Here is a 25,205-nt window from a genome sequence, read left to right on the forward strand (position 1 = left end):
TTTTTTGACCCCCCCTCTGCTTTAAGTTTTATTATTGCTTTTCTCCGGTTTGCTTTATGCTTTCTTTTTTGTTCTGTTTTTTGTTTGTTTTGTGTTTGAGCCACACCTGGTGGCTTTTAGGGTTTACTGCAGGCTGTGTTCAGAAATGGCTCCTGACAGGTTCGGAGGGCCATATGGGATGCCTGATATCGAACCCAAGTCCGTCCCTGGTTGGCTGTGTGCCAGGCAAACGTTCCTACCGCTGTGCTATTGGCCTTGTCTTTTTTTTTCTTTGTTGTTTTTCTAGCTGCATGGTTAGGTCATTTACTTGGGCCTTTGTGTGTGTGTGTGTGTGTGTGTGTGTGTGTGTGTGTGTGTGTGTGTGTGTGTGTGTGTGGTTTTTGGTTTTTGGGCCACTCCTGTTGATGCTCAGGGTTACTCCTAGCTTGGGGATCGGATGCTGGGGGATCGAACCGCAGTCAGTTCTAGGCTAGCGCACGCAAGGCAGCCACCCTACACCCTGCGCCACTGCTCCAGCCCTTGTGTGATTCTTTTTTTTTTTGTTTTTTTTTTGTTTTGTTTTTTTAAGCTAGACTTTGTTTCTCTTTTGAAGTAATGAGTTAAATTTATTTATTTTTATATAATAACTTTATTTAAGCATCATGATTACAAACATATTTGTAGTTGGGTTTCAGTTATAAAAGAAGAATACCCCCTTCCCACCACCAATGCCACCCATCCCCCACAACCCCCACCTCCCTGCCTGCATTCGAGACAGACATTCTATTTCTCTCACTCACTACCATTGTCATGATAGTTCTTAGTGTAGTTGTTTCTCTAACTGCACTCACCACTCTTTGTGGTAAGCTTCATATTGTGGGTCGGATCTTCCAGCCCTCATCTCTTTTTTCTCTGCATATTATTACAATAATGTCTTTTATTTTTCTTAAATCCCACAGATGAGTGAGACTATTCTGTGTTTATCTCTCTCTGACTCATTTTACTTAGCATAATAGTTTCCATATCCATCCATATATAGGAAAATTTCATGACTTCATTTTTCCTGAAAGCTGCATAGTATTTCATTGTGTATATGTACCACAATTTCTTTAGCCACTCATCTGTTGTTGGGCATCTGACTATTTTACATAGTGCTGCAATGAATATAGGTTTGTACAGAAAGCATTTTTGTATTGTGTTTTTGTGTTTCTAGGGTATATCCTAGGAGTGGTGAGTTAAGTTTAGACTTAAAAATATTAAGGTTGGGTCCAGAGCTATAGCATAGTAGGTAGTGCATTTGCCTTGTACGCAACTGACCTGGGTTCAATCTCAGGTATCCTATTGGTCCCCCAAGCCTGCCAGGAGTGATTTCTGAGCACAGAGCCAGGAAGTAATCCTGAGCATTACTGGGTTTGGCTCCAAAACAAAAAGAAATTAAGGTAATATTGGCTGATATGAGTATAGATGCATGTTTTGTAAATATGCCCAGCTTAACACTACTATGCCCCTACATTAAGAATTTTAGCTTTTATTCTTTTGTGATTTGAGTGTTTTGGTTGTACTTTAGTTTTTGGTTTTTGCGTCACACCTGGTGGCACTCAGGGGTTTCTCCTGACTGCGCTCAGAAATTGCTTGTGGCAGGCTCGGGGGACCATATGGGATGCTGGTAACAAACCACAGTCCATCCTAAGTCAGCTGCGTACAAGGCTAACACCCTACCACACTGGCCCCTTTGATTGTATTTTAGCATGTGAATCTGAACATGTATAATGAAACATTTTTATTTATTTATTTTAGGAATACAGATGTCTTTTCTACATTCTGCTTTTGAGCCCCTATGGAGTCTGATTGCTGGGTCAGATGAAAATTCAATTTCTAGTTTTTTTTAATGTCCATATTGTACTCCAAAAAGGCTGAACCAATCAACATTTACCAGCAGTGAATGGAATGAGAGTCTCTTTCACCCTGCATATGCTCCAACACTGGTTGCTCTTGTTCTTCTTGATGTGTCAGTATCTGTGGTGTGAGATGCTATGTAATTATTATTTTGATTTGCATTTTCCTGTTCATTGATGATGTGGAACATTTTTCATGTGCCTGTTGGCCATCTGTACTTCTTTTTAAATTCAATAATATATTTATTTAAACATCACGATTACAAACATGACTGTAGTTGGGTTTCAGTCACAAAAAGAACACACCCCTTCACAAGTACAACATTCCCACCACCAATGGCCCCCATCTCCCTCCTCCCAGACCCCTGCCTGTATTCAAGACAGGCATTCGACTTCTCTTACTCATTAACATTGTCATGGTAGTTGTTGGTGTGTTATTTCTTTAACTGCACTCACCCCCTCTTTGAGGTGAGCTTCATCTGTGGCATCATTAAAATAATGTCTTTTTTTCTTAAAACCCATAGATAAGTGCGACTATTCTGCGTCTCTGTATATCCTCTGACTTATTTCACTCAGCATAATGTTTCCATGTCCATCCATGTATAGGAAAATTTCATGACTTCATTTCTGACGGCTGCATAATATTTCATTGTGTATATGTACCACAATTTCTTTAGCCATTCATCTGTTGAAGAGCATCTTGGTTGTTTCTAGAGTCTGGCTATTGAAAATAGTGCTGTGATGAATATAGGTGTGAGGACAGTATTTTTGTATTGCATTTTTTGTTCCTAGGGTATATACCTAGGAATATATATGTGTATATATACATATATATGTATATATATTGGTTTTGGGGGCCACACCCATTTGATGCTCAGGGGTTACTCCTGGCTAAGTGCTCAGAAATTGCCCCTGGCTTGGGGGGATCATATGGGACACCGGGGGATCGAACCGTGGTCCTTCCTTGGCTAGCACTTGCAAGGCTTACCTTACCTCTAGCACCACCTCATCATCCCCCCAGGAATATTTTTAATTCCATAGAAAACTTTGTGATTATTCTCTAAGAACAGCAGTAAGATCTTTTGATAACTCAGATTTCTTAGTTTCCTACTTACTCCTATTGAATAGAATATGTGATTTACTTTTTTTTCTTCAGGGGAGAGCGCGAATGCAGTCCCCCACTACCACAAATTACACAGTCGAGTTTCCCACATTTGGAGAAATCACAGGGGTCAGCACATCTGGAATGCAATGTGTAAGCCTCGCCGTGGGGAAACCACCTTTGTGATCATGGTATATCCCTTGCCAGGTAAGTTTATATGTTATTTACTTTGAAACTTTGTCATATACTACTTTAGGTATTTTATTTCTATCATATTTCTTTTGGTTTACAAAAATTTACTATTAATAATGGCTTGTCATGGACATAATTATAACACGACAACCATCACCAGTGTAACCATCTTCCTCCACCATATATATATATATATATATATATATATATAATTTGTTTTGGGGATTACTCCTGGCAGTGCTCAGGACTTGCTCTTGGCTTTGCGCTCAGGGCTCTCTCCTGGTGTGCTCAGGAGACCATATAGGATACTGGAGTTAGAATCCAGTTTGATTACATGCAAGGCCCTACCTACTGTACTATGTCTCCAGCCCCTTTATCATAGTTTTTAATGTAACAAATATTTGCTCATTGACATCAAATAATATTGTCATATAGATAATATTCTCATTATATCATCTCTGACTATGAGACAGTAATATACCTAGATTTTGAATTGTTATTCGATGACCAGTTCATCTTTATTTCTTCCTAGAATTGACTGTGTCTTTGTCTTTTTATTCTTGGTTTTTGGGAGCCATGTAGCTGATGATGTCAGTGATGTCTGATTCTGGGAGAGTTTGTGAGTCAGCTGACGGTGGGGTGGAAAATGGAGAACTGGAATTGTATGGAATAAAACCCCCAGGAGCATCAGTGAGACGACTCTTTATTAGCAATGGAGGAGTATTTAAACAGTTAGACAGCTAATAGGGAAAATAGGATTTACCTGCTCTCAGAAAGATTGAACTAAGATAAGTGAAGGTCCTTATTGCTCAGGTGTACATGCAGCATATTTTGTCTGTGGACATGACCTATGTGACTAGGGGAATGTGATCTATGTGACTAGAGGAACACATAGGAGGTGGGCTCCATTGCAATATGCCACATGTTTGCTTTAACAGGCACTCATCTCCTTTGGTCTACAGGGGGCCTCCCTGCAGGGGCTCCATTTGGTAGGAGTGAGAGTCTGCCTTGTTAGAATGGCAATCTTAACAGGGTCTGAGCCTGTTCCTGAAGGGACCCGGCTACACATAGTTATTCTCAGAGCTTACTCCCGATGGTGCTTGGGGGACCATCTGCAGTGCCAGGGATCAAACCTGGGTTGTTTGCAAGTGCCTCACCCACTGTACTAACTCTTTGTTGCCTATAATTGACGTTTTTCCATATTTTTCTTTAGAATTTGCATATATGTTATGCTCAATCTATGATTTCATTAGTTATTTTAGAAATAAACTCATCCATCTGGCAAAGTAACAGATATAATCATTTTAATGATTTAAATGGAAATATTTTGAAGAAACGGTTTGTAACCATGGTTATTATACTTATAGCACTTGGAATGTCCCTATCTCTTGAACTTATACTTGATGCAGTTAAGTAATTTGATCAAACAGCCAAAGATGCTGATGTTTTCCATGTCATTTAAGATTGCAATGGTTATTCCATGAAAATAAAGAAAAATAAAGTGAAAATATGAAATCATTTTAAATACATAGTGGAAAGAGTGTAGATACAGCAAATATAGCATTGTTTTCCATAAGAGATATGGCTAAAAGAAACAGTGCTTCCATATTCTAGTATCCAATACATTTTCTGCCTGGTTAGTAAATATCATATGTTAAGAAAGAGGGCTTTCTCCCTTTGCTTGAAAAAACTGTTCTAAGTCTTCTGTTTAGCCACACTTGCATAGGTATATTCAATTTCTTTGTCTTCAGGACAAGTGTGAGTAAATTCTTCACGGGCATAGGCATTGTGGAGATAGCGCCAGACTCCTGAGAACTCTGCTGGAATATCAAAGTTACGATATTTCTTGGCAGCAACCTAAGGTTTTGGAAAAAACATGGGGAGAGAGGTTGTAAAACTTTGGTAGCAAAAGGTATAAGTCTTATGCCTAGTACATAGAAACATATTTTAAAAGTCAAGATAATTAAGAACATCTTACTTTAAAATTATTTCAAAATGAACTAAAATTGGTTAAAATCATAATATTAACAGCCCATATTTTGTTTACTCCTAATTTTTTAGAATGGTTTTTTAGAATGATTTTTGGGGGTAACATTTAGCAGTACTCAGGGTTTACTTCTGGCTCTGTGCTCACGGATCACTCTTGCAGAGCTCCAGGGACATATGGGGTGCCAGGGATTGCACCTGGATTGTCTGTAATGCAAGGCAAGTGCCCTACCCAATGTACTATTGATCCTGACCCTGTTTAAAGAATTATATGCATCTTACTATAATGTTGTTAACAATTCTGTGAAATGGGGTAATATTATCCTTATTTCATAGAGAACATGGTGGAAACATCTTCTAATTTAGGAAGACATAAACAAGAAGTTTGAAACTTCCCAGAGGGATGTCATTATGGTTTTCCTCTGAGAAAAAAATGGAAATATATTGGATATATAATGTAAAATAGAAATATCCACGAGTTGGTAAGATTGCCCCACATGCCGTATTTTTAACCCCTTAGGTGTGTGACAGGTCTGATGAAGCAGGGTAGTGGCAGAGAAATAATACTAAGCCAGTCAGGACAAGATTTATCAGAGTCAGCCTGCTTTTTGCCTCATGGCCTCTCTCTGCTATGTGCTCTCTCTGTGCCCACTCTAACCCAGACAGCTCTCTTTCTATTCTCAAGAACCAGATCCACCAGGGTGGGGAAAAGTCCTATAATCCAGGTGAGCTTTTACATATCAAAGAAAGAGGTTACCTAGAAGAGGAAGTCAGAGGAATAATTTTTGTTTAGGATTTCAGCTAGGTTCACCTTACATTCACCTGCACCTCAGAAGCCCAAGCTATTTGGAAGAGGAAGCCCACTTAAGGCACAATAGTAGCAGAACAGCTTCCTCAGTCTTCAGGGCCAAGGCCACAATGATAAAGCAACCCAAGGATTCATGGGAATAGGTCAAGAGGCTAGGGACACCCAGGGCAAGTTGGGAGAGCCCATCTAGAGGAAATAGGCTGAGAAATCAGAACCAGCATCCACTGAAATCAGGCTGTATTTGAATGAGCAGTGCAAAAATCAGGGACCCATGAGGGGAGGGCAAAGACAAAGGGGAAGTGGGAGGTAATGTGTAGAGTAAGAGAGGGATGAGGGGGCACGGGTCCTTATACTGCAGTACTTTGGGAAGAGAACCAGGGCGTGCGCTTGCTTCCAGTCCTAGATTTTCCTCCCACCGCACCACAGCCAAAGGAGTCTCTGTCTGGACCAATGGCCACCTACAGAGCTCCCAACTCCATTTGGGAGAAGAGCAATTGGGGAGGGGTGGAGGCACAAGAACAAGAGTATGAGCAGCAGCCTCAGAGTCTTATGCTTCACTGCCCTCCTCAGAGGCCCACAACACAATGCAGAGAAAGCCCAGGGGAAGACTCCTCCAGGGCTAGTGGGGTGTGGAGATGGGCACAGGGCTCTCTGGTGGGTGTGTCATATACTCTGGGCAGAGGAGGAGATAATTTCCTATAGGTGGAGGTGAAAGAAGTGGCTCTGTTTGGCACTCAGCAGAGGCAACAAGTCAGCCTGCAGTGACTTGACAGCTTCTGTGTCCTCGTGGGTGGCCATGACCAAAGACTAGAACAGCAGGAAGAGCTTCTTAGGAAGGGGGCCACTACTCTACTGACTATGGCCATTGAACACCTCCCAGAAATATTTATTCAGGGAAAAGGTGGAAAAGTAAAGCTGAACCTAGCTGAAATATTTAACAAAGGTGTTTCCTTGATTTCCTCTTCTCAGTAACATCTTCCTTTGATATGTAAAAGCCCACCTGGATTACAGGATCATCCCTCACACTATTGGACCTGGTTCTGGAGAACATAGAGAGAGCTGTCTGGCTTTGAATGGGTGCAGAGAGCATATGGCAGAGAGAGGCCCTGAGGCGAAAAGCAAGCTGACTGATAAATCTCATCCTGACTGGCTTAGTATTAATTTTCCAGTTTCTCTGCTACATCAGACCTGTCCATCTAAGGGGTTAGAAACATGGTGTATGGGTAGTCTCACCAACTCATGCTTATTTTGGTTTTACAACTGGCGCTTGAGCAGTGACACAGGACCAAGAGGCTCAAGAAGACCCTCATGATGGTGAGCGCCTTGACCCTCTGGTGACTGGTCACCATCACAGCTTCCTTGAACTAGACTGAGAGTGCAGAGCTCATCACCAGAACATCAGTGCACATGGTACCTGTTCTGAACATGGTAGATGTCCATTCGGTGAGACAGAAGCAACAGTGAAGGGGAGAGAGTTGAAGACTCTGAGCAATGTCTCAGAGGCCAAGGTCCATGGCCTTTCTTGTACGAAAGGTGCTTTGTGTGAGGACTTCAGCTTCCCAACCCAAAGAAGCTCGTGATGGAGTAGAAGCCGAGGAGAACACTCCATTTTAGGAGGACCAGTAGCAGGCAGATGAGCAGGTCCCTCCAACCCAGATTCTGGCTCAGGAATGAAAGGCCTTTCCATTCCAGACAACCTCAGCAGCCTAACCCAGAAAGTGAAGAAGGTGGAGATAGAGAGCCCAGAGGAAGCTCAATTGAGGAGAATCTGTTTTTTAGAACCTCCTGTACCTGGGTTACTGCCAAAAAATTTAACTTGGTTTTAGTTTAATCTCTTGACCCTATTTGCATCAATCACTATTTTGCTGGTTAAAATGTATTCTATCTGTATGGATCTTATTATTTTGTTTTATGCCCTATTGCAAACATAACATTTTGTATCCAACTTTAGTGGTTTAATATTAGTTTGCACAGTTCTGGTGAAATACATAATGTTTTTAGAGTTTTAAAAGTTCTCAGCTATCCTAGTGAGTGTGTCTCTATTGCTATTTTTATTGTGTATTGTTGTGCATCAACTTATCCTCAAATTATGTCTGCAAAAATATTTTGATGTCTTTGTCCACAGTAGATGGAAAAGGAACTTGGATACTCTAGATCAGTGATGGCTAACCTTTTTGAGCCTGAGTGCCCAACTGCCACACAAAACCAAAAAATTTCCTCAAAAGTGCCAGCACGTCAATTAAACCTTAATAAAAAGATTTTAGTATCTAGGGGCTGGCGAGGTGGCGCTAGAAGAAAGGTGTCTGCCTTGCAAGTGCTAGCCAAGGAAGGACCGCGGTTTGATCCCCCAGCGTCCCATATGGTCCCCCCCAAGCCAGGGTCAATTTCTGAGCGCTTAGCCAGGAGTAACCCCTGAGCATCAAATGGGTGTGGCCCGTAAAAACAAAAAAAGATTTTAGTATCTAAAAAACCATGCAGCACGTGCCACATATCTTAATTGCAGACCTTCCCGTATGCCAGCTGCAAGGCTACCTATGGCACACACGCCATAGGTTCGCCATCGCGGCTCTAGACTCTTATTAATAGTGCTCATTATAAGAATGTTTTAGGGGGCCGGCATGGTGGCGCTAGAGGTAAGGTGCCTGCCTTGCCTGCGCTAGCCTAGGACAAACGTAGGTTCCATCTCCCAGCATCCCATATGGTCCCCCAAGCTAGGTGCGATTTCTGAGCTCATAGCCAGGAGTAACCCCTGAGCCTCACCGGGTGTGGCCCAAAAACCAAAAAAAAAAAAAAAAAAAAAGAAGAAAATGTTTTAGAAAACTTATTTGCAAACTATTTATATCTGCAGAAAGGTTGTAATATTTATGTTCAGAGAAGTCTATGAAAAAATTGTGATATGTATAAGAAATGGAAAAGGTTGATTGTTTTGAGAATGATGTATACAATTTAAACTTTGATGCTTTGAGTTCTGATCTGAGGTTTCAGCAGAGAAAAGTAGAACAAATGTTTCTTAAGTTTTCTCAAATTTTTTTGTTTTGTTTAAAACACAGAAGGTGGAAATATAAGGCGAACCTAGCTGAAATCCTAAACAAAGGTGTTCCCTCGACTTCCTCTTACTGGTAATCTCTTCCTTTGATATATAAAATCCCACCTGGATTATAGGACTTTCCTCCTTCCTGGTGGATCTGCTCCTGGAGAATACAGAGAGAGCTGTTCTGGCTTTGAGTGGGCTCAGAGAGAGCACATGGCAGAGAGAGGCCATGAGGCAAAGAGCAGGCTGACTCTGATAAATCTTGTCCTGACTGGCTTGGTATTATTTCTCCGCCGCTACCCTGCTTCATCAGACCTGTCTGCCTAAGGAGTTAGAAACATGGTGCCTGAGGTGAGATTATAACCCGTGATTATTTTTATTTTAAAATATAACAGTGATAACAAAGCCATCATATTTCAACCACCTCATACCAAATGGTCACGGTGTTTCATACTGACAAATCTCAGTTCCCTCCCAGATCACTGAGTCTGGTCTCTAAAGACTTACTTTAATAATGTTAAGTTTGGGTAACAAGCTGCAGTCAGCCAGTGTCAGCTGATCACCATCCAAAAACAATCTTCTGGAAACTGTGAGCTCCTCAGGGCTGTATGGATCAATTTCATCCAATAGTGGAGTGTTTAAATAATCATCCAGACGTTTAAATTCTCTGAGAAGAGACTTTTCAAAATCTGATGTAATGAAGTTATAAGTTTACTTATAAAAGTATTGTCTTCATGATCAAATACATTATCAATATACTTTCACACATTATTTATTTATTGGTTTTTGGGACCCACCCAGCAGTGTTCAGTGTGGTTACTCCTGGCTCAGTGCTCAGAAATCACTCTTGGCAGACTTGGGGGACCATATCGAATGTCAGTGATTGAACCGGGGTCCATCCTGTGTCAGCCACATGCAAGGCAAACGCCCTATCTCTGTGCTATTGCTCCAGTGGCACTTTCCACACATTTAGATGCATCTATTTATACCTATTGCTTATACTGACTCTTTATAATCTAAATAGTTACAATGTTCAACTATAAGATCATTCAAGTACATTTACAAGACAGAATTTGATGATTAATAAAATGCTGAGTAGAAATTTATTTGAATTTCTCTTGAAGAGATGCATTAAGGAGAGTTGAAGAAACAATGAAAAATTATATGTTGGGGCCAGAGAGAAAGCATGGAGGTAGGGCATTTGCCTTGCACGCAGAAGGATGGTGGTTCGAATCCCGGCATCCCATATGGTCCCCTGAGCCTGCCAGGAGCAATTTCTGAGCATAAAGCCAGGAGGAACCCCTGAGCTCTGCCAGGGGTGAACCCCCAAAACAAAACAAAACAAAATGATATCATTGCACAGAAGAATCTGAAAGTAGAATCTTTCTTGTGACTCGGGATAGTAACCTATTCAGTAATGTCTGTGGCACATCATAGGTGTTTTGGTTTCAGAAATCTTAAAGGTTGTGAATTTCAGGGACAGTCCCGCAGTTCACACCTAGCATACCAATCTATCTGCTAACTGAGCTAAGCTGGTAATTACTATATTGGATTTTAAATCTTAAATCTAATAAAAGTTCTTGGAAATTTCAGAGCATAATGAGAGGAAGACTATTCTCAAACATCCTGTTTTAACTGACTGAGAATATAAGAGTAAATAACAGATTGAGAAAAGGAGATTTAAAGGGACAAATAGTACAGTGGCTAAATTGCTTTCCTTATACACAACTGACCTGAGTTAGTCCCCAGCACGTGTATGGTCCCAAGTCTTTGAGTTCAGAGCCTGAGCACACCGGGTGTGGCCCCCCAGACCCAAAAGAATCTGAAAAAATCCCAACGATTAAAAAAAAAAAACAACTCTTACTCTTATTTGTCTCTTTTTTCGAATTCTTAATGTATGCAGAAAACTTGGCAAAGAGGTTACAGCCCACAATAAAGGAATCCATGTTCTTGGGACTCAGGTAAGGATACCTGAAAAGAAACACACTGAGAAACTAGTTGTCTGGAAACTCATTTACCTGTAGAATCAATGCTTCAGATGGTTGTTAGGTACCCGTACTTGTTCTGAGAAGTCTGTTTGGCAGGAGACATGATGGCTATACATTTCAAAGATACCAGTAAGTAGTAGGAAAAATGTGGTTTCAAATATAGTATCTTACAAAAGAAATGAAGCAATAAAGATGAGGGAGAGGATGGGCAAAAACGATTCTTAGTAAGAACCAAGTTCTTTTAGCAGAAAAAATAGAATAGCTGTATTAACAAATTAAATAAGGAAAAAAAATAGAATCATTAATAGGAGCAATAAACGTTTTCAATAAAAATTCTCACACATAAGGACACTGCACCAATATCTATAAATAGTCATGACCAAATGGCATGTACCTTGATTTTTCCCTTTCTTACCACCTTTCTACCAGTTAACAACTCCACTGCACCTAATCTGTTCAAAGCCTAGATTATAGCAACAGCTTCTTGACTCTTTTCCCCACTCCAATTCTTAGCCATCCTCCAGCAGGTCATTCTACAAACACAGCCATATAAATCATGTTAAAATGTAGGTCAGATCACTATCATGCTTCTCTCCTTCTAACCACCTTGCAATGTAACTAACTCATATAGACTTAAAATATAAGTTCTACGAGTAGTTGTAGACTAAAATTGGGTGCAGGAGAGATGAAGTGACTGAGGTTTTCTAAGTCAGTCACAAAGAAAACTTTTTGTTGTTGTCTTGTTCCTGCTAGCTCCTGGAAGTCACAGTATGGCGAGAGTAGGCTGAATAGACCAATTTTTTTTCTCACCCTAAATTTTTGGATTAATTCTCTCTCTCTCTCTCTCTCTCTCTCTCTCTCTCTCTCTCTCTCTCTCTCTCTCTCTCTCTCTCTCTCTGTGGTTTTTGGGCCACACTCAGCGATGTTCACTCAGCGATGTTCAGGGGTTACTCCTGGCTGTGTGCTCAGAAATAGCTCCTGGCAGGCACGGGGGACCATATGGGACACCGGGATTTGAACCAACCACCTTTGGTCCTGGATCGGCTGCTTGCAAGGCAAACACCGCTGTGCTATCTCTCCGGGCCCGGATTAATTCTCTCTTAATCTGCAGTCTTTCCATGTAAGATAGATCGTTCCTGCCTCTGATTTCTCACATTTAGCTTCAAATATGCATTTTCTTTTTCAGCCAGGATTTTAGGAATATATCTGTCAGAGACAAATGGTTGAACTTTAGTGGACATTTTCTGTCTTGAAAGTAGCTTTTCTGTGCCCCAACTGTACAAAAGTTGTAACCCATTCTAGGAGTGGTGAGAAAGCATCTAATCAGAATTCTCAGTGTTGGATTTTTTTCCTCAGAGGAACCTTCAACTTAAAAGGTAAAAGAAAAGTTTTCTTCCTTTACTCTATGCAGAGGTAATACTCATTATAGTTAACACAGAGACCTATGATTCACATTTTCTGTCTTATCGCTCTGTTCTCATTTCTTGACCACATCATTCAATACTGATTATCTGGCCTTTCCTCAAACATACCTGACAAACCTGTACCTGGAGCCTTGAACTTGGTCTGACCTTGTATGGAGTGCTTCCCTCAACTTCTTTCAGTTCTTTTCATTCTATATCTTCTGAGTGAGGCCTTTCTATTGTCACTCCATCTAGCATTACAATCTCTCCCCTATCTTTAACATTCACCACTTCCCTATCTTACCTTATTTTCCTTAGTATTTATTATAATCTAAAATAGTTCGTACTCTTTTTTATCTAGTTTATATAATGTCTTCCACAATTTGAGTGTAAGTTCTATTAGGGCAGAAAGTTTTCTGTTCATTGCATTCACTGTTGTATCCGAAGTATCTGGAATATTACCTGCAACTTACTATTTAGCAAAACCTTGTTGAATGATTAAATGAATCCATTAAGCTTCCTAATGTGATGAAAGATAATCATCAGACATTCTCAGCATGGGCCAGAGAGATAGTTCAACAGGCTAGAGTGTATGCTTTCCTTGCAAGAGCCTGGATTTGATCCCTGGCCATCACATGATCAACAGCATGCAACTGGAAGTAGCCCCTAAGCACTACTCATTGTGGCCCAAAAACTGAAACAAAAATTTTCAGCAGAGGTCATAGCAAAATATTTTAGCTACTTCTTTTAAAAGCAAAATATTTTAACTACTTATTTTAAAACCAGTAAGGAACAAGCATATAATTACTGATATTCAGCACAGTGCTAAATGTACTAACCAGACCAGAAAAAATATGACTCTACATGTAAAAATATAGAACTACTTAAACTAAGTTTTGGAATAAGAAAGAAGCCCTGCAAATGATATCATACTGATATTGTTTCTGAAGTCCCACCGAGTAGAGGAAAACAATAATACAAACCAATCAATGCAATTATTAGAGGAGAAGCAGCATGCGACAAAAAAACCCAAGAAAGTATAGGGAAAATGACCAGAATTAATGAACTATTGTGGCAAGGGTGGCATATACAAGTCAAACACTAAAAACACGATCCTTTATTCTAGCAATTATCTAATAAAGTTGATGAATATTCCATTTACATAGTGAAAATTATTAAATATTTAGAATAAAGTTAATACAAGATAAATGCCAAAATGAAAATAAAATGACAACAAAATGTCAGGGGTTGAAACAATAGCTCATAAGGTAGGGTGTTTCTCTTGCATTCAACCAACCCAGGTTCAATCTTCCACATTCCATATAGTTCCCTGAGCCTGCCAGGAGGAACTCCTGAGTGTCCCTGCACCTGGCCCAAAACCCCAAAACCGAACAAAAACAAACAACTCAACAAAATGCCATTAAAAGTATGGTCAGGGAGATAGTACAGCAGATAAGGTGCTTGCATTGTACATGGTTGATCCAGGTTCGATCTCTGACACCACATGTAATCTACTGAGCACCATGAGGAGTGCTTCCTGAACACAGGGATCACTGCATGGAATGAGCACTAAGATCCAGGAGCAAGCCTGAGCACTGTCAGGTGTGACTCCAAAACAAACAAAAAGAATATAGACATAAAAAGAAATCCTCACACCCCAATCCTGGGGAGATTGGGGGACAGGTCTGGAAGCAAAGCCAACACAGGAAATAATCCACATCAAGTTAAGGAGATGAAACAAGTTCAGGAACTTCCACCACAAGCAAGCTGCAAGCAGAATGAGCTGGCAGAAAGGGAAGTTGTAGGCTAGCTGTGGAAATCTCTCTGATCAGTGACATTTATTGGGAAGAGTAGGACAATCCCCAGGGGTGGAGAATGGGTGGGGGCCAATCTAGAGGTTCTTCCCTCCCAGGTGGGACAAACATACTTAACCAAGTCATCCTGATTAGGGGGAAGACTTGTTACTCCAGCATAGCTACATCAATTGATAACCTTAATAAATGAAGATAGATCTCATTCTCATGTTATTCATCTATAAAAAAGAAGACAAGTTTTCTAACTGGGTGAGCATCAATGAACCTTCAGGGCAATAATGCTAATCAAAATAAATCAGAAAGCAGGGGCTGGAGAGATAGCATGGAGGTAAGGCATTTGTCTTGCATGCAGAAGGTTGGTGGTTCAAATCCCGGCATCCCATAGGGTCCTGGGGCCTGCCAGGAGCGATTTCTGAGCCTAGAGCCAGGAGTAACCCCTGAGCGTTGCCGGGTGTGACTCAAAAACAAAACACAACAAACAAAAAATCAGAACGCAAAAGACAAATGCTCGGGCCCGGAGAGATAGCACAGCGGCGTTTGCCATGCAAACAGCCGATCCAGGACCAAAGGTGGTTGGTTCAAATCCCGGTGTCCCATATGGTCCTCCGTGCCTGCCAGGAGCTATTTCTGAGCAGACAGCCAGGAGTAACCCCTGAGCACCGCCGGGTGTAACCCAAAATCCAAAAAAAAAAAAAAAAAAAAAGACAAATGCTCTTTGATATTAGGTATGGAATCTTGAAAAACAATCTACAAAAGCAGTCAGCGAGTAGAATAATGTTTTCTACTGGTTGAATAGTGAGGGAATATGAGAAACATTCTTGAAGGGGACAGATTTTCAAACTATGTAATTAAGTCCTGGAGATTTAATATACAGCATAGTTGTTATAGTAAAGAATATTGTATTCGAGACTAAAAGTTGCTAAAGGTAGGTAGATCTTAATTGTTCTCATTGAAAAAAGAAACAATTAATATATTTACAATATGAAATGCCTTAAAATATCAATATAAATTCAATATACCTTACCATATTTTCCAGCGTATAAGACGACTTTTGAAACAAAAGAAAAAGTCATCCTAAAATCGGGGGTTGTCTTATACGCCGAGTATATCCCAAAAAATGTTTCAATATGCCACTAAACAAAAATTGTCTGAATATTGCCACAAAACGAATTTTCCAACTCGATCCTGCACCAATCATTGCAAGGCTGCTCGGACCGCCTCTCTAACTTAGCCAATCCAAACAGGCTTTTGATGCATGCAAATTAGACAATGTTCTGGACCCGAATCTACACTGTCAAAAGCCTGCTCAGATTGGCCAGAGTCAGAGAGGAAGTCTATTACAGTATAACCTTTGAACCTTTGCTTGTTGTGATTGGCTCACTGTGGTACATACAGTTGCAGCACAGGAACGTTCTGTCTTATACAGCAAATATAGGCCTAAACCTATGTCTTAACTGCAAAAATAGGGGGTCTTCTTATACTCCGGCAAATACGGTAATTTCAAATTCCAATCATTCATTTTTAGGTCTTTGGGCCATAGATGTACTCAGGATTTACTTGATTCTGTACTCAGGGATCACTCCTGGTGGGAGATTGAGACAGTATATGAAATGCTGGTTCAGGGGCTGGAGAGGATAGCATGGAGGTAGGACATTTGTCTTGTATTCATGAGGACGGTGGTTCAAATCCCGGCATTCCATAGGGTCCTCTGAGCCTGCCAGGAGCGATTTCTGAGCACAGAACCAGGAGTAATCCCTGAGTGCTGCTGGGTGTGACCCAAAAACGAACAAACGAAAAAAAAAGAAAAAAAAGAAATGCTGGTTCAGTTTTGTGAAGGTTCCTTACTCTCTGTACTATCTCTCCAACCAACACTTTTCTTTATTATAGGCTTCCATCTTAGCAGTGTGAAAAGAAATTGAATTGTGGTTTTGATTTACATTTCTCTAACACAAAATGATCTCAAGCAACTTGACATTACTTATTAGTCATCTGTGTATGTTCTCTGGAGAAATGAGCAAGCTCCCTTCTAGTTCTATTTTGTTGTGTCTTATCATGAAATAGTGTTGGGTTTTTATCAAGTACATTCTATTATTAATTGAAGCGATCTTGTGCATTTCCACCTATTATTGGTGCTCTTAATTTAGTTCTAGGACTTTACAATACTAGTGATTTTAATGTTTTCTTGAAGGATTACTGGCATAATTTCTTTTTTAAAATAAATAAATTATTTAATTGAATCACCATGAGATACACAGTTACAAAGTTGTTCATGATAGAGTTCCAGTCATACAATGTGTACCAACCTTCACCAGTGCATATTTCCTTCCACCAATGCCCACAGTTTCCTTCCTGCCTTCCCCTCATCTCTCTTCCCCTTCCTGCCTCCGTGGCAGACATTTTTCTTCTTTTTCCTCTTCCTTTATTTCCTTTTAGACATTGTGGTTTGCAATATTGTTACTGAAAGGATATAATGCATATCATTTTTATCTCCTTTCAGCACCCATTTTTTTTGTGGTTTTTGGGTCACACCCGGCAGTGCTCAGGGGAAACTCCTGGCTCCATGCTCAGAAATTGCTCCTGGCAGGCAAGGGGGACCATATGGGACACCGGGATTCGAACTGATGACCTTCTGCATGAAAGGCAAACGCCTTACCTCCATGCTATCTCTCCGGCCCCAACAGCACCCATTTTTTGTACAGAATGATCATTTCCAACTCTCATACTGACAGCATTTTTTATTTTTTCATTTTTGGGCCACACCCAGTGCTGCACAGGTGTTACTCCTGGTTCTGCACTCAGAAATCACTCCTGGCAGGCTCGGGGGATCATATGAGATGCTGGGGATCGAACCCAAGTCTGTCCCAGATCGGCAGTGTGCAAGACAAACTCCCTACTGCTGTGCTATCGCTTTGGCCCCCTGACAGCATTTTTGGTAGGTTAGCAACAAAATCTCTATTTGGTTCATATGCAATGTGTCAAATTCACTTTGGGTTTTTTTCGGAGGGGGGCACACTTGATGGTTACTCCTGTCTCTGTGTTCAGATATCACTTATGGCAGGTTTGGGGGACCATATGGGATGCAAACACCCTGCCCGCTATTGCTATTTAGATGTTATCGTTTTGGCTCCTCACTTTGATTTTTTGAAGAACGAATCCCTCCAATTATAGAATTATTGGCTGGTTTTAAATATGACATGTTTACCTTCTGGCCTCCACTGCTTCTGTTGAGAAATAGCCTGCTAATCTTATTAATGATTCCTTCTCCATGATGAATCATCTTTTTCTTGTTGCTTTCAAGATTCTTGGTTTGCGGGGCCGACTAGATAGCATGAAGTTAAGGCATTTGCCTTTCATGCAGAAGGTCATTGGTTCGAATTCCGGCATCCCATATGGTCCCCCGCGCCTGCCAGGAGCGATTTCTGAGGGTAGAGCCAGGAGTAACCCCTGAGCATTGCTGGGTGTGACCCAAAAACCAAAAACCAAAAACCAAAAAAAAAACCAACCAACCAACCAAACAAACAAAAAACCCCCAAACAACCAGATTCTTGGTTTGCACAATGTCAAAAACAAAAAGACAGAGGAGGAGGGCAGGGAGGGAGATAGAGTAAAGTAAAATGCCTGCCCCAGGGGCCGGGTGGTGGCGCTAGAGGTAAGGTGCCTGCCTTGCCTGCGCTAGCCTTGGACAGACCGTGGTTCGATCCCCAGGCATCCCATATGGTCCCCCAAGCCAGGAGCAACTTCTGAGCGCATAGCCAGGAGTAACCCCTGGGCGTTACTGGGTGTGGCCCAAAAACAAAACAAAACAAAACAAAAAATCCCTGCCCCAGAGGCAGGCAGGAGAGGGTAGGAGTGAGGGAAGAAGTCATCAGGGAGGATGAGAGGGAAACTGTTTATATTAGTAGCCAGAAATATGCACTGGTGAAGGTTATTGTACATTGTATGATTGTAACTCAATCATGAACAACTTTATCTGTGAAAAAAGCAACCCTGTATTATAAAAAAATTTGTAAAAGTGGTGTTTAAATAATAGTATATTTTAAAAGAGATTTTTGGGGATTGGAGCAATAGCACAGCGGTAGCGCATTTGCCTTGCATATGGCTGATCCAGGATGGACCTGGCTCAATCTCCGGCATCCCATATGGTCCCCCAAGCCAGGAGCAATTTCTGAGTGTATAGCCAAGAGGACCCCCTGACTATCATAAGGTGCGGCCCCAAAACCAATAAATAAATAAATAAATAAATAAATAAATAAATAAATAAAAATAAAAAAAGATTCTTGGTTTGGCTTTAGATGATTTTATTATGGTAAATCATGATGTTGATCTGAGTTTATTTCCCTTGGTGTTTGTTGACTTTCTTGAATATTTGGAATTCATTTAAATATGGGAAGCTTTCAGACATTATTTCTAATGATTATTTCTGTCTCTTTGTCTTTTTTTCCATTACCATTATATATATCTATATATATCTATATATATATATCTATATATATATATATATCTATATATATATATATATATATATATATATATGGCACTCTTTAAGATAGTCCACGAGTCCATGTGCAGTTTGTTCCTTTTCCTATTTTTTTTAGAATGGACAGTCTCAATTGATTTTTGTTCAATTTGGCTCATTCTTCCATCTATCCATGTCTTCTGTTGAAACTTTCCATTGAACTATTTATTTCCCTACTGCAAATTTTCAACTTTATCATCTTTATTTGGTTCATTCTTATAATTTTTTGTTTGTTTGTTTTTGGACCACACTTGAACATGCTCTGGGATTATTTCTGGCTCTGCACTAAGGAACTTCTCCTGGTGGTGCCCAGAAGAATATACGGGATGGCAGGGATTGAAGGATTGAACCTGGGTTGGCCAAGTACAAGGCAACCACCCTACCAACTGTACTATTTCTCTAGCTCCAATAATTTCTATGAGTCTATTGATGTTTTGTTGTTGAAACATTTATCTGGCTTGCTTAGTTTTTTGTACATTTTTTTTTCTTTTCTTTTTAATTATGTAAAAAAACAATGTTCTTGTTGCCTTTTTTCTGTTTTGTTTTTGGGTCACACCTGGTGGCGCTCTACGCTCAGAAATCGCTTCTGGCAGGCTCAGGGGACCATATGGGATGCCGGTTTTCAAACCACTGTCCTTCTGCATGCAAGACAAATGCCTACCTCCATGCTATTTCTCTGGTTCCTGTACATGGTTTTCTTTTCTGGATTGTAGTCCTCACCAAGGCCATAGACTTGACTGTCTTGCTTTGGAAGTTGTACTTGATGTGACACTTGGGGGTAATGGTGTTAAGGACTGAACTTGTAGCCTCAAGCATGCAAGGCGGACACTGTAATACTGTGCCACAATCTTGGACCCAGACAACTTTAAAAAGAAAATATGTGTCCTGAGCCACCGCAGTGTTGCTTAGGAATAACCATGGTTATAGCTAGAGAAGTTCATGAGTGTTGGGGGCAAAACTCAGGGCCTTGTGCATTTCAGGAATTAGCTCCAATCTTTTTTTTGTTTGTGGCAGAGAATTCAAGCAAGGGCCATTCCTAGTAGTGCTTGGCTTAGTGCTGGTTTAGTAGTCCTGGCTTAGTGCTCTGGAGTCATTCCCAAGTATGCTCAGTGAACCACATGGGATCTAGAACTGGATCCAGGGCTCTCACATTGCAAGGTATGTGCCCTAGAATCCTCAGGTAGGACAATGGGATATTGGTGGACACAGGAGAATCAGGAAATGATAGGAATGAAATGGAAATTAAAACTCTAAGTTGGAGCCAGAGAGAGTGCTGCAGGTAGGGTGCTTGCCTTACACACAGGTGACCCAGGTTCAATCTCTGGCACCACATAGTGTACACGAGTAACTCCAGGAATGATCCCATAGTCCAGAGCCAGGAGTAAATCCTGAGCACAGCCAGGTGTGGTTCCCAAACCAAAATAAAATAAGATTAATGTAAAAAAGAATATATGTGGACTGGAGCAATAGTACAGCAGGTAGGAACATTTTTCTTGCATGCAACTGACCTGGGTTCAACCCCTGGCATTCCATATGGTCCCCTGAGCCTGCCAGGAGTGAGTCCTGAGTTCAGAGCTAGGAGTAACCTCTGAGCACTGCCAGGTATGGCCCTAAAAGAAAATAAACCTCAAAACTCTACATGTCTATGCATACATACATTATATATTTAATACTATAATATATAATATCTATATTATATATTCCACTGTGTTTATATAGGTATGCACACATTCTATAGATACATATACACACAATGAAATATTATGTAAGCCACAGGAAAGATAAAATCATGTAGTTCACAGAACCTGGATGGAACTGGATAGTATCCTGTTGAGTGGAATTAGAAGGATGGTCTCACCATCAAAATACAAATACAAATACAGCATGGTCTCACCTTGTCTGCATCTCAAACTCTGGACATGATCTGATGGACCCACTGGCATCTTTTGTCATCTAGGTATGTCAAGGGCTCTCATCCTCTTTCTGCCCAGCTGCCCTTGTGCTTTGTGAGATATGAGAAGTCATATGTGATGATAGGATTGGAACCACCATCTGTCTGGATCGGCTGCATGTAAGGCAAATGCCCTACCACTATGCTATCTCTCCGGCCCTTCAACTTTGTTTTTTAGATTTGTTGGTTATTTTGGATCTTTGGCCTTTCAGTATAAAATTTAAAAATACTTGGTTGATATCCAAAATAACTTGCTATGACATTGATTGTGATTGCACTGAATTTGTATATTGAGTTGCAAAGAATATCTCAATTTCATTTAGTATTTCCCTTCTTGAATAAGGAGTTTATGTAAATTTATTTATATCTTCTTTGATTTTGTTAATCAATTTTATAGTTTATCTCATATGGGTCCTATACATATTCTATTTCTTAGTAATGCTTATATTAATTTCTATATATAGTGAACAGTAAAATAGTCATACTTATTTAGTTATTCCTTTGGGGTGGTTGGGGACGGACCAGGTGGTCCATGAGGGTCTTCAAAAGCTACTTCTTCTTTTGTTTGTATGTTTTAGGGCCACGCCTGGTGGCGCTTAGAGATTATTCCTATTCCATACTCATAAATTATTCCTGGCAGTCTCCAGGCTTGGGAGACAATATGGGGTGCTGGGATTGAACCCAGGTTGGCCACATGCAGGGCAAACACTCTACCTGCTATAACTGCTCCTGCTCTGTGATGCCTACTTCTAACTCTGTGTTTGGGGGTTGTTCCTAATGCTTCTCAGGGAGATCATATGTCATGCTAAGGAGAATACCAGAGCTCCCATATGATCCAGCTATACCACACCTAGGGATATACCCTAGAAACACAAACATGCAATACAAAAATGACTTCTTCACACCTATATTCATTGCAGTACTATTTACAATAGCCAGACTCTGTAAACAAACAACCTTCAACAGATGAGTGGCAAAAGAAACTGTGGTACATATATACAATGCAGCTGTCAGGAGAGATAAAGTCATGAAATTTTCCTGTACATGGAATCTAAGATGCCGAGTGAAATAAGTCAGAGGGAAAGAGAAAGATACAGAATAGTCTCACTCATCTCTGGGTTTTAAGAAAAATAAAAGATATTACTGTAATAGTGTCCAGAGATAATAGAGATGAGGGCCGGAATGACCAGCTCATGATATGAAGCTCACCACAAAGAGTGGTGAATGAAGTTAGAGAAATAACTACACTAACAACTATCATGACAATGTTAATGAATAAGAGAAGTAGAATGCCTGTCTCAAATACAGGCAGGGGGTTGTAGAGGTAGGAGGTGGTGGGCATTGGTGGTGGGAATGTTGTACTGGTGAAGGGGAGTGTTTTTTTTATGACTAAAACCAACTACAATCATTTTGTAATTATGGTGCTTAAATAAAGAAAAAATACACTCTAGGGGCTGGAATACAATGGGTAGGATACTGTTTGTCTTGCATGTGGCTGACCTGGATTTGTTCCCCAGCATTCCATATGGTTCTACTAGGAGTGATTTCTGATCACTGAGCCAGGAGTAAATACCTCTCACCCCCATCCCAATACTGTAATTTCTTGGTAAAGTCTATCTTTCTAATTTCTTCACCTTTTCTTCTATTTTACCAAACCTATCAATCTAAAAAATCATAGGTAACTCCAGCATTTAGATCTTTTATTTATATAATCTTTTTCACTTATTTTTTCCATTATGTGATCCTTTAGAAAATATTCTAAAGGACAACTGGTTATGTACTTTGGTACTTTTAGGTCTCAGCTGAAAGGTCTGAAGGTTTTTCTCTTTTCCATCAGAAATTCTCAGTTACTACTTGCTAGACATAGGTGATATACTTAAAAGACAATTTTTCACATGCCAAATGTCCAACGACAGTTTAATAGATATACATACATGCATATATCTATAACTATATATATATATATATTGAATATATACAATGGAATACAATGAAGCTTGAAGAAAAGAAACTTTGGAGTTGACTGAAATGTAGATAGAATTGAGGATATTATAATTGTATTAAACATATTAAGTTAGGGGCCAGAGTGGTGGCCCAGTGGGTTGGACATTTGCCTTGCACATAGCCAACCCAAGTTTGATCCCCAGCATCTTATAGGGTTCCCTGAGCACGGCCAGGGCTAAACCCTGAGCATTGCTGGGTGTGGACCTCCAAAAGTAAAACTAAATAAAAATAAACAAAATAAGTCAGAGGGAGAGAATAAATACTGAAACATCTACTCATTTATGGAATATAAAGTAACAAAACAAGGGAAAAGACAATGTTGAACAATGATAAACTTGGATTACAAAATTTATCAACAAACAGTGGTGGAATGTGTAGGACAAATTAAGATTGGATCAGAGATGATTTTGAAACAACTTTGTACATCAAAAAAGAAGCTTCAACAGTATTTTCACTATTTTACCTAAACTTATGTTGCATTTATTTAAATTGGGGGGGCACACTCAGCTGCACCAAGAAATCACTCCTGTGATTCATATATGGTGCCAGGGATCTAATTTGAGTCAGCTTCATGGAAGAAGAGTGTCCTACCCACTATACTATCTCTCTAGCCTATAATTTTTATTTTTTAATTAAAAATTTTGGTATACTGTATTATCTCTTTAATTTTTTAATTTAAAAACTATGGTTACAAAGTTGTTCACATTACAGGTTTTTCTCAGATAAAGTTGTTCCTGATTGAGTTACAGTCATACAATGTACAACAACTTTCACAAGTGAGCATTTCTGGCCATCAATATTAACAGTTTCTCTCTCACCCTCCCCGATGCCCTCTTCTATCCTACCCACGCTTCCCTACCAGCTCTGGGGCAGATATTTTACTTCATTCTCTTTCCTTTTTGACACTGTGGTTTGCACTAGTGTTAATAAAGGGGTGCTATGCATCTTCCTTTCATAGTATACCCTTCTCTACTTTAGATGCACTCTCCCTTTAAGCTTCCTACCAGCCCATAATTTTTAAAAAGAAAATGTTTCACAAAGATAGAAAAAGTCTAAAATATAATGTACTAAGCAACTTCTGGAAATTACTGCAAATATTGGTATTACAGCAGTATAACTGTAGCCAAAATGATATCACCAGAGACCACCAGATGACTTCTCTTTAACTCTTAATAGTTTACAAAACTCCCTTTGATTATTTTCTCTGGTGGTCTCTGGTGATATCATTTTGGCTACAGTTATACTGCTATAATACCCATATTTGCAGTAATTTCCAGAAGTTGCTTAGTACATTATATTTTAGACTTTTTCTATCTTTGTGAAACATTTTCTTTTAAAAAATTATGGGCATGGTTACAGAAATGTTCATGGTTTGGTTTCAGTCATAGAATATACACCATCCTTCTCCAGTGTAATTTTTCCACCATTAATGTCCTCCATTTCACTCCCACCTAGCCCCCTGCCTGTTTCTGGGACAGTCATTCTGCTTCTCTCTCTCTCTCTCTCTCTCTCTCTCTCTCTGTCTCTCCCTCTCTCTCCTCCCTCCTCCCTCTCTCTCTTCTTTCTGACATTGTGGTTTGCACTATTGTTAAAGAGGGGGGTGCCATGCGTATCACTTCATCCAATTTCACTACCCAGTTCTTGCCAGAGTGATTGGTTTCTACTATCACTGTCATGATTGTTGTCAATGCAGTTAGTACTCCAACTGCACTGGTCCTTCCAACCCTCATCTCTATTGTCTTTGGGTATTATTAAAATACTGTGGGAAGGTTGCACTGGTGAAGGGGGTTGTTCTTTTTTTTTTTTTTTTTTTTTTTTTTTTTTTTTTTTTTGGTTTTTGGGCCACACCCGGCGTTGCTCAGGGGTTACTTCTGGCTATCTGCTCAGAAATAGCTCCTGGCAGGCACGGGGGACCATATGGGACACCAGGATTCGAACCAACCACCTTTGGTCCTGATTGGCTGCTTGCAAGGCAAACGCCGCTGTGCTATCTCTCCGGGGTTGTTCTTTTTTATAGCTGAAACCTAACTACAAATATGTTTGTAATCATGGTGCTTAAATATATTATTTAAAAAAGAAAGATACACTTATCTAATAATAAAAATAGTAAAAAAAAAGAGTTAAAGAGAAGCCTGGCATTACAAGAGATATCTAGGGGGTAAGAATAATTAATCTGAAATATTTAGGTTAATAAAAAAGATTAGTTCAAGAATAATAATATACCATAAAACACTGTACCTTGGGGGAGCCAGTGTCTGCTCTAGAAACTCTTCTATTTTAATGAAGTCTGTTTTCAACTCTCTGTTATATACCAGGAAGGGAGGATTGGTACCTGGGGCTAAGTCCTTCAGCTCTTCAGGCTTTCTGTATTTAATGAAAATAAATAATGTGGGTCTTTAGATAAATTACACTTATTCAAATGCTATTTCAATATTCAGAATGAACTGTATTTTGATTTATCTTACCTGGTCATGTCAACAGTAGTCACATTGAATTTAACCCCTTTAAGCCACAAGATCATGAAAAGTCGTTGGCA

The 25,205-nt window shown here is 39.9% G+C and overlaps 1 protein-coding gene and 1 non-coding gene across 2 annotated transcripts; both read right to left on the reverse strand.

The window, feature by feature from the left end:
- Positions 1-3,027: 3,027 nt before the first annotated feature.
- LOC125999949 (U1 spliceosomal RNA) lies at positions 3,028-3,191 on the reverse strand. Its single transcript, XR_007492375.1, has one exon. It is a non-coding gene; the product is annotated as a U1 spliceosomal RNA (small nuclear RNA).
- Positions 3,192-4,598: 1,407 nt separating this feature from the next.
- Positions 4,599-25,205, reverse strand: CLIC2 (chloride intracellular channel 2). Its single transcript, XM_049766730.1, has 5 exons — positions 25,135-25,205; positions 24,908-25,033; positions 10,858-10,964; positions 9,501-9,682; positions 4,599-5,025 (listed from the first exon to the last, which is right to left on the reverse strand). Exons 1-5 carry the CDS (start codon positions 25,188-25,190, stop codon positions 4,864-4,866), a joined length of 633 nt encoding a protein of 210 aa, XP_049622687.1. The 5' UTR covers positions 25,191-25,205; the 3' UTR covers positions 4,599-4,863.

This window comes from Suncus etruscus, chromosome X, assembly GCF_024139225.1.
Source record: "Suncus etruscus isolate mSunEtr1 chromosome X, mSunEtr1.pri.cur, whole genome shotgun sequence".
Classification (NCBI taxonomy): Eukaryota; Metazoa; Chordata; class Mammalia; order Eulipotyphla; family Soricidae; genus Suncus; species Suncus etruscus.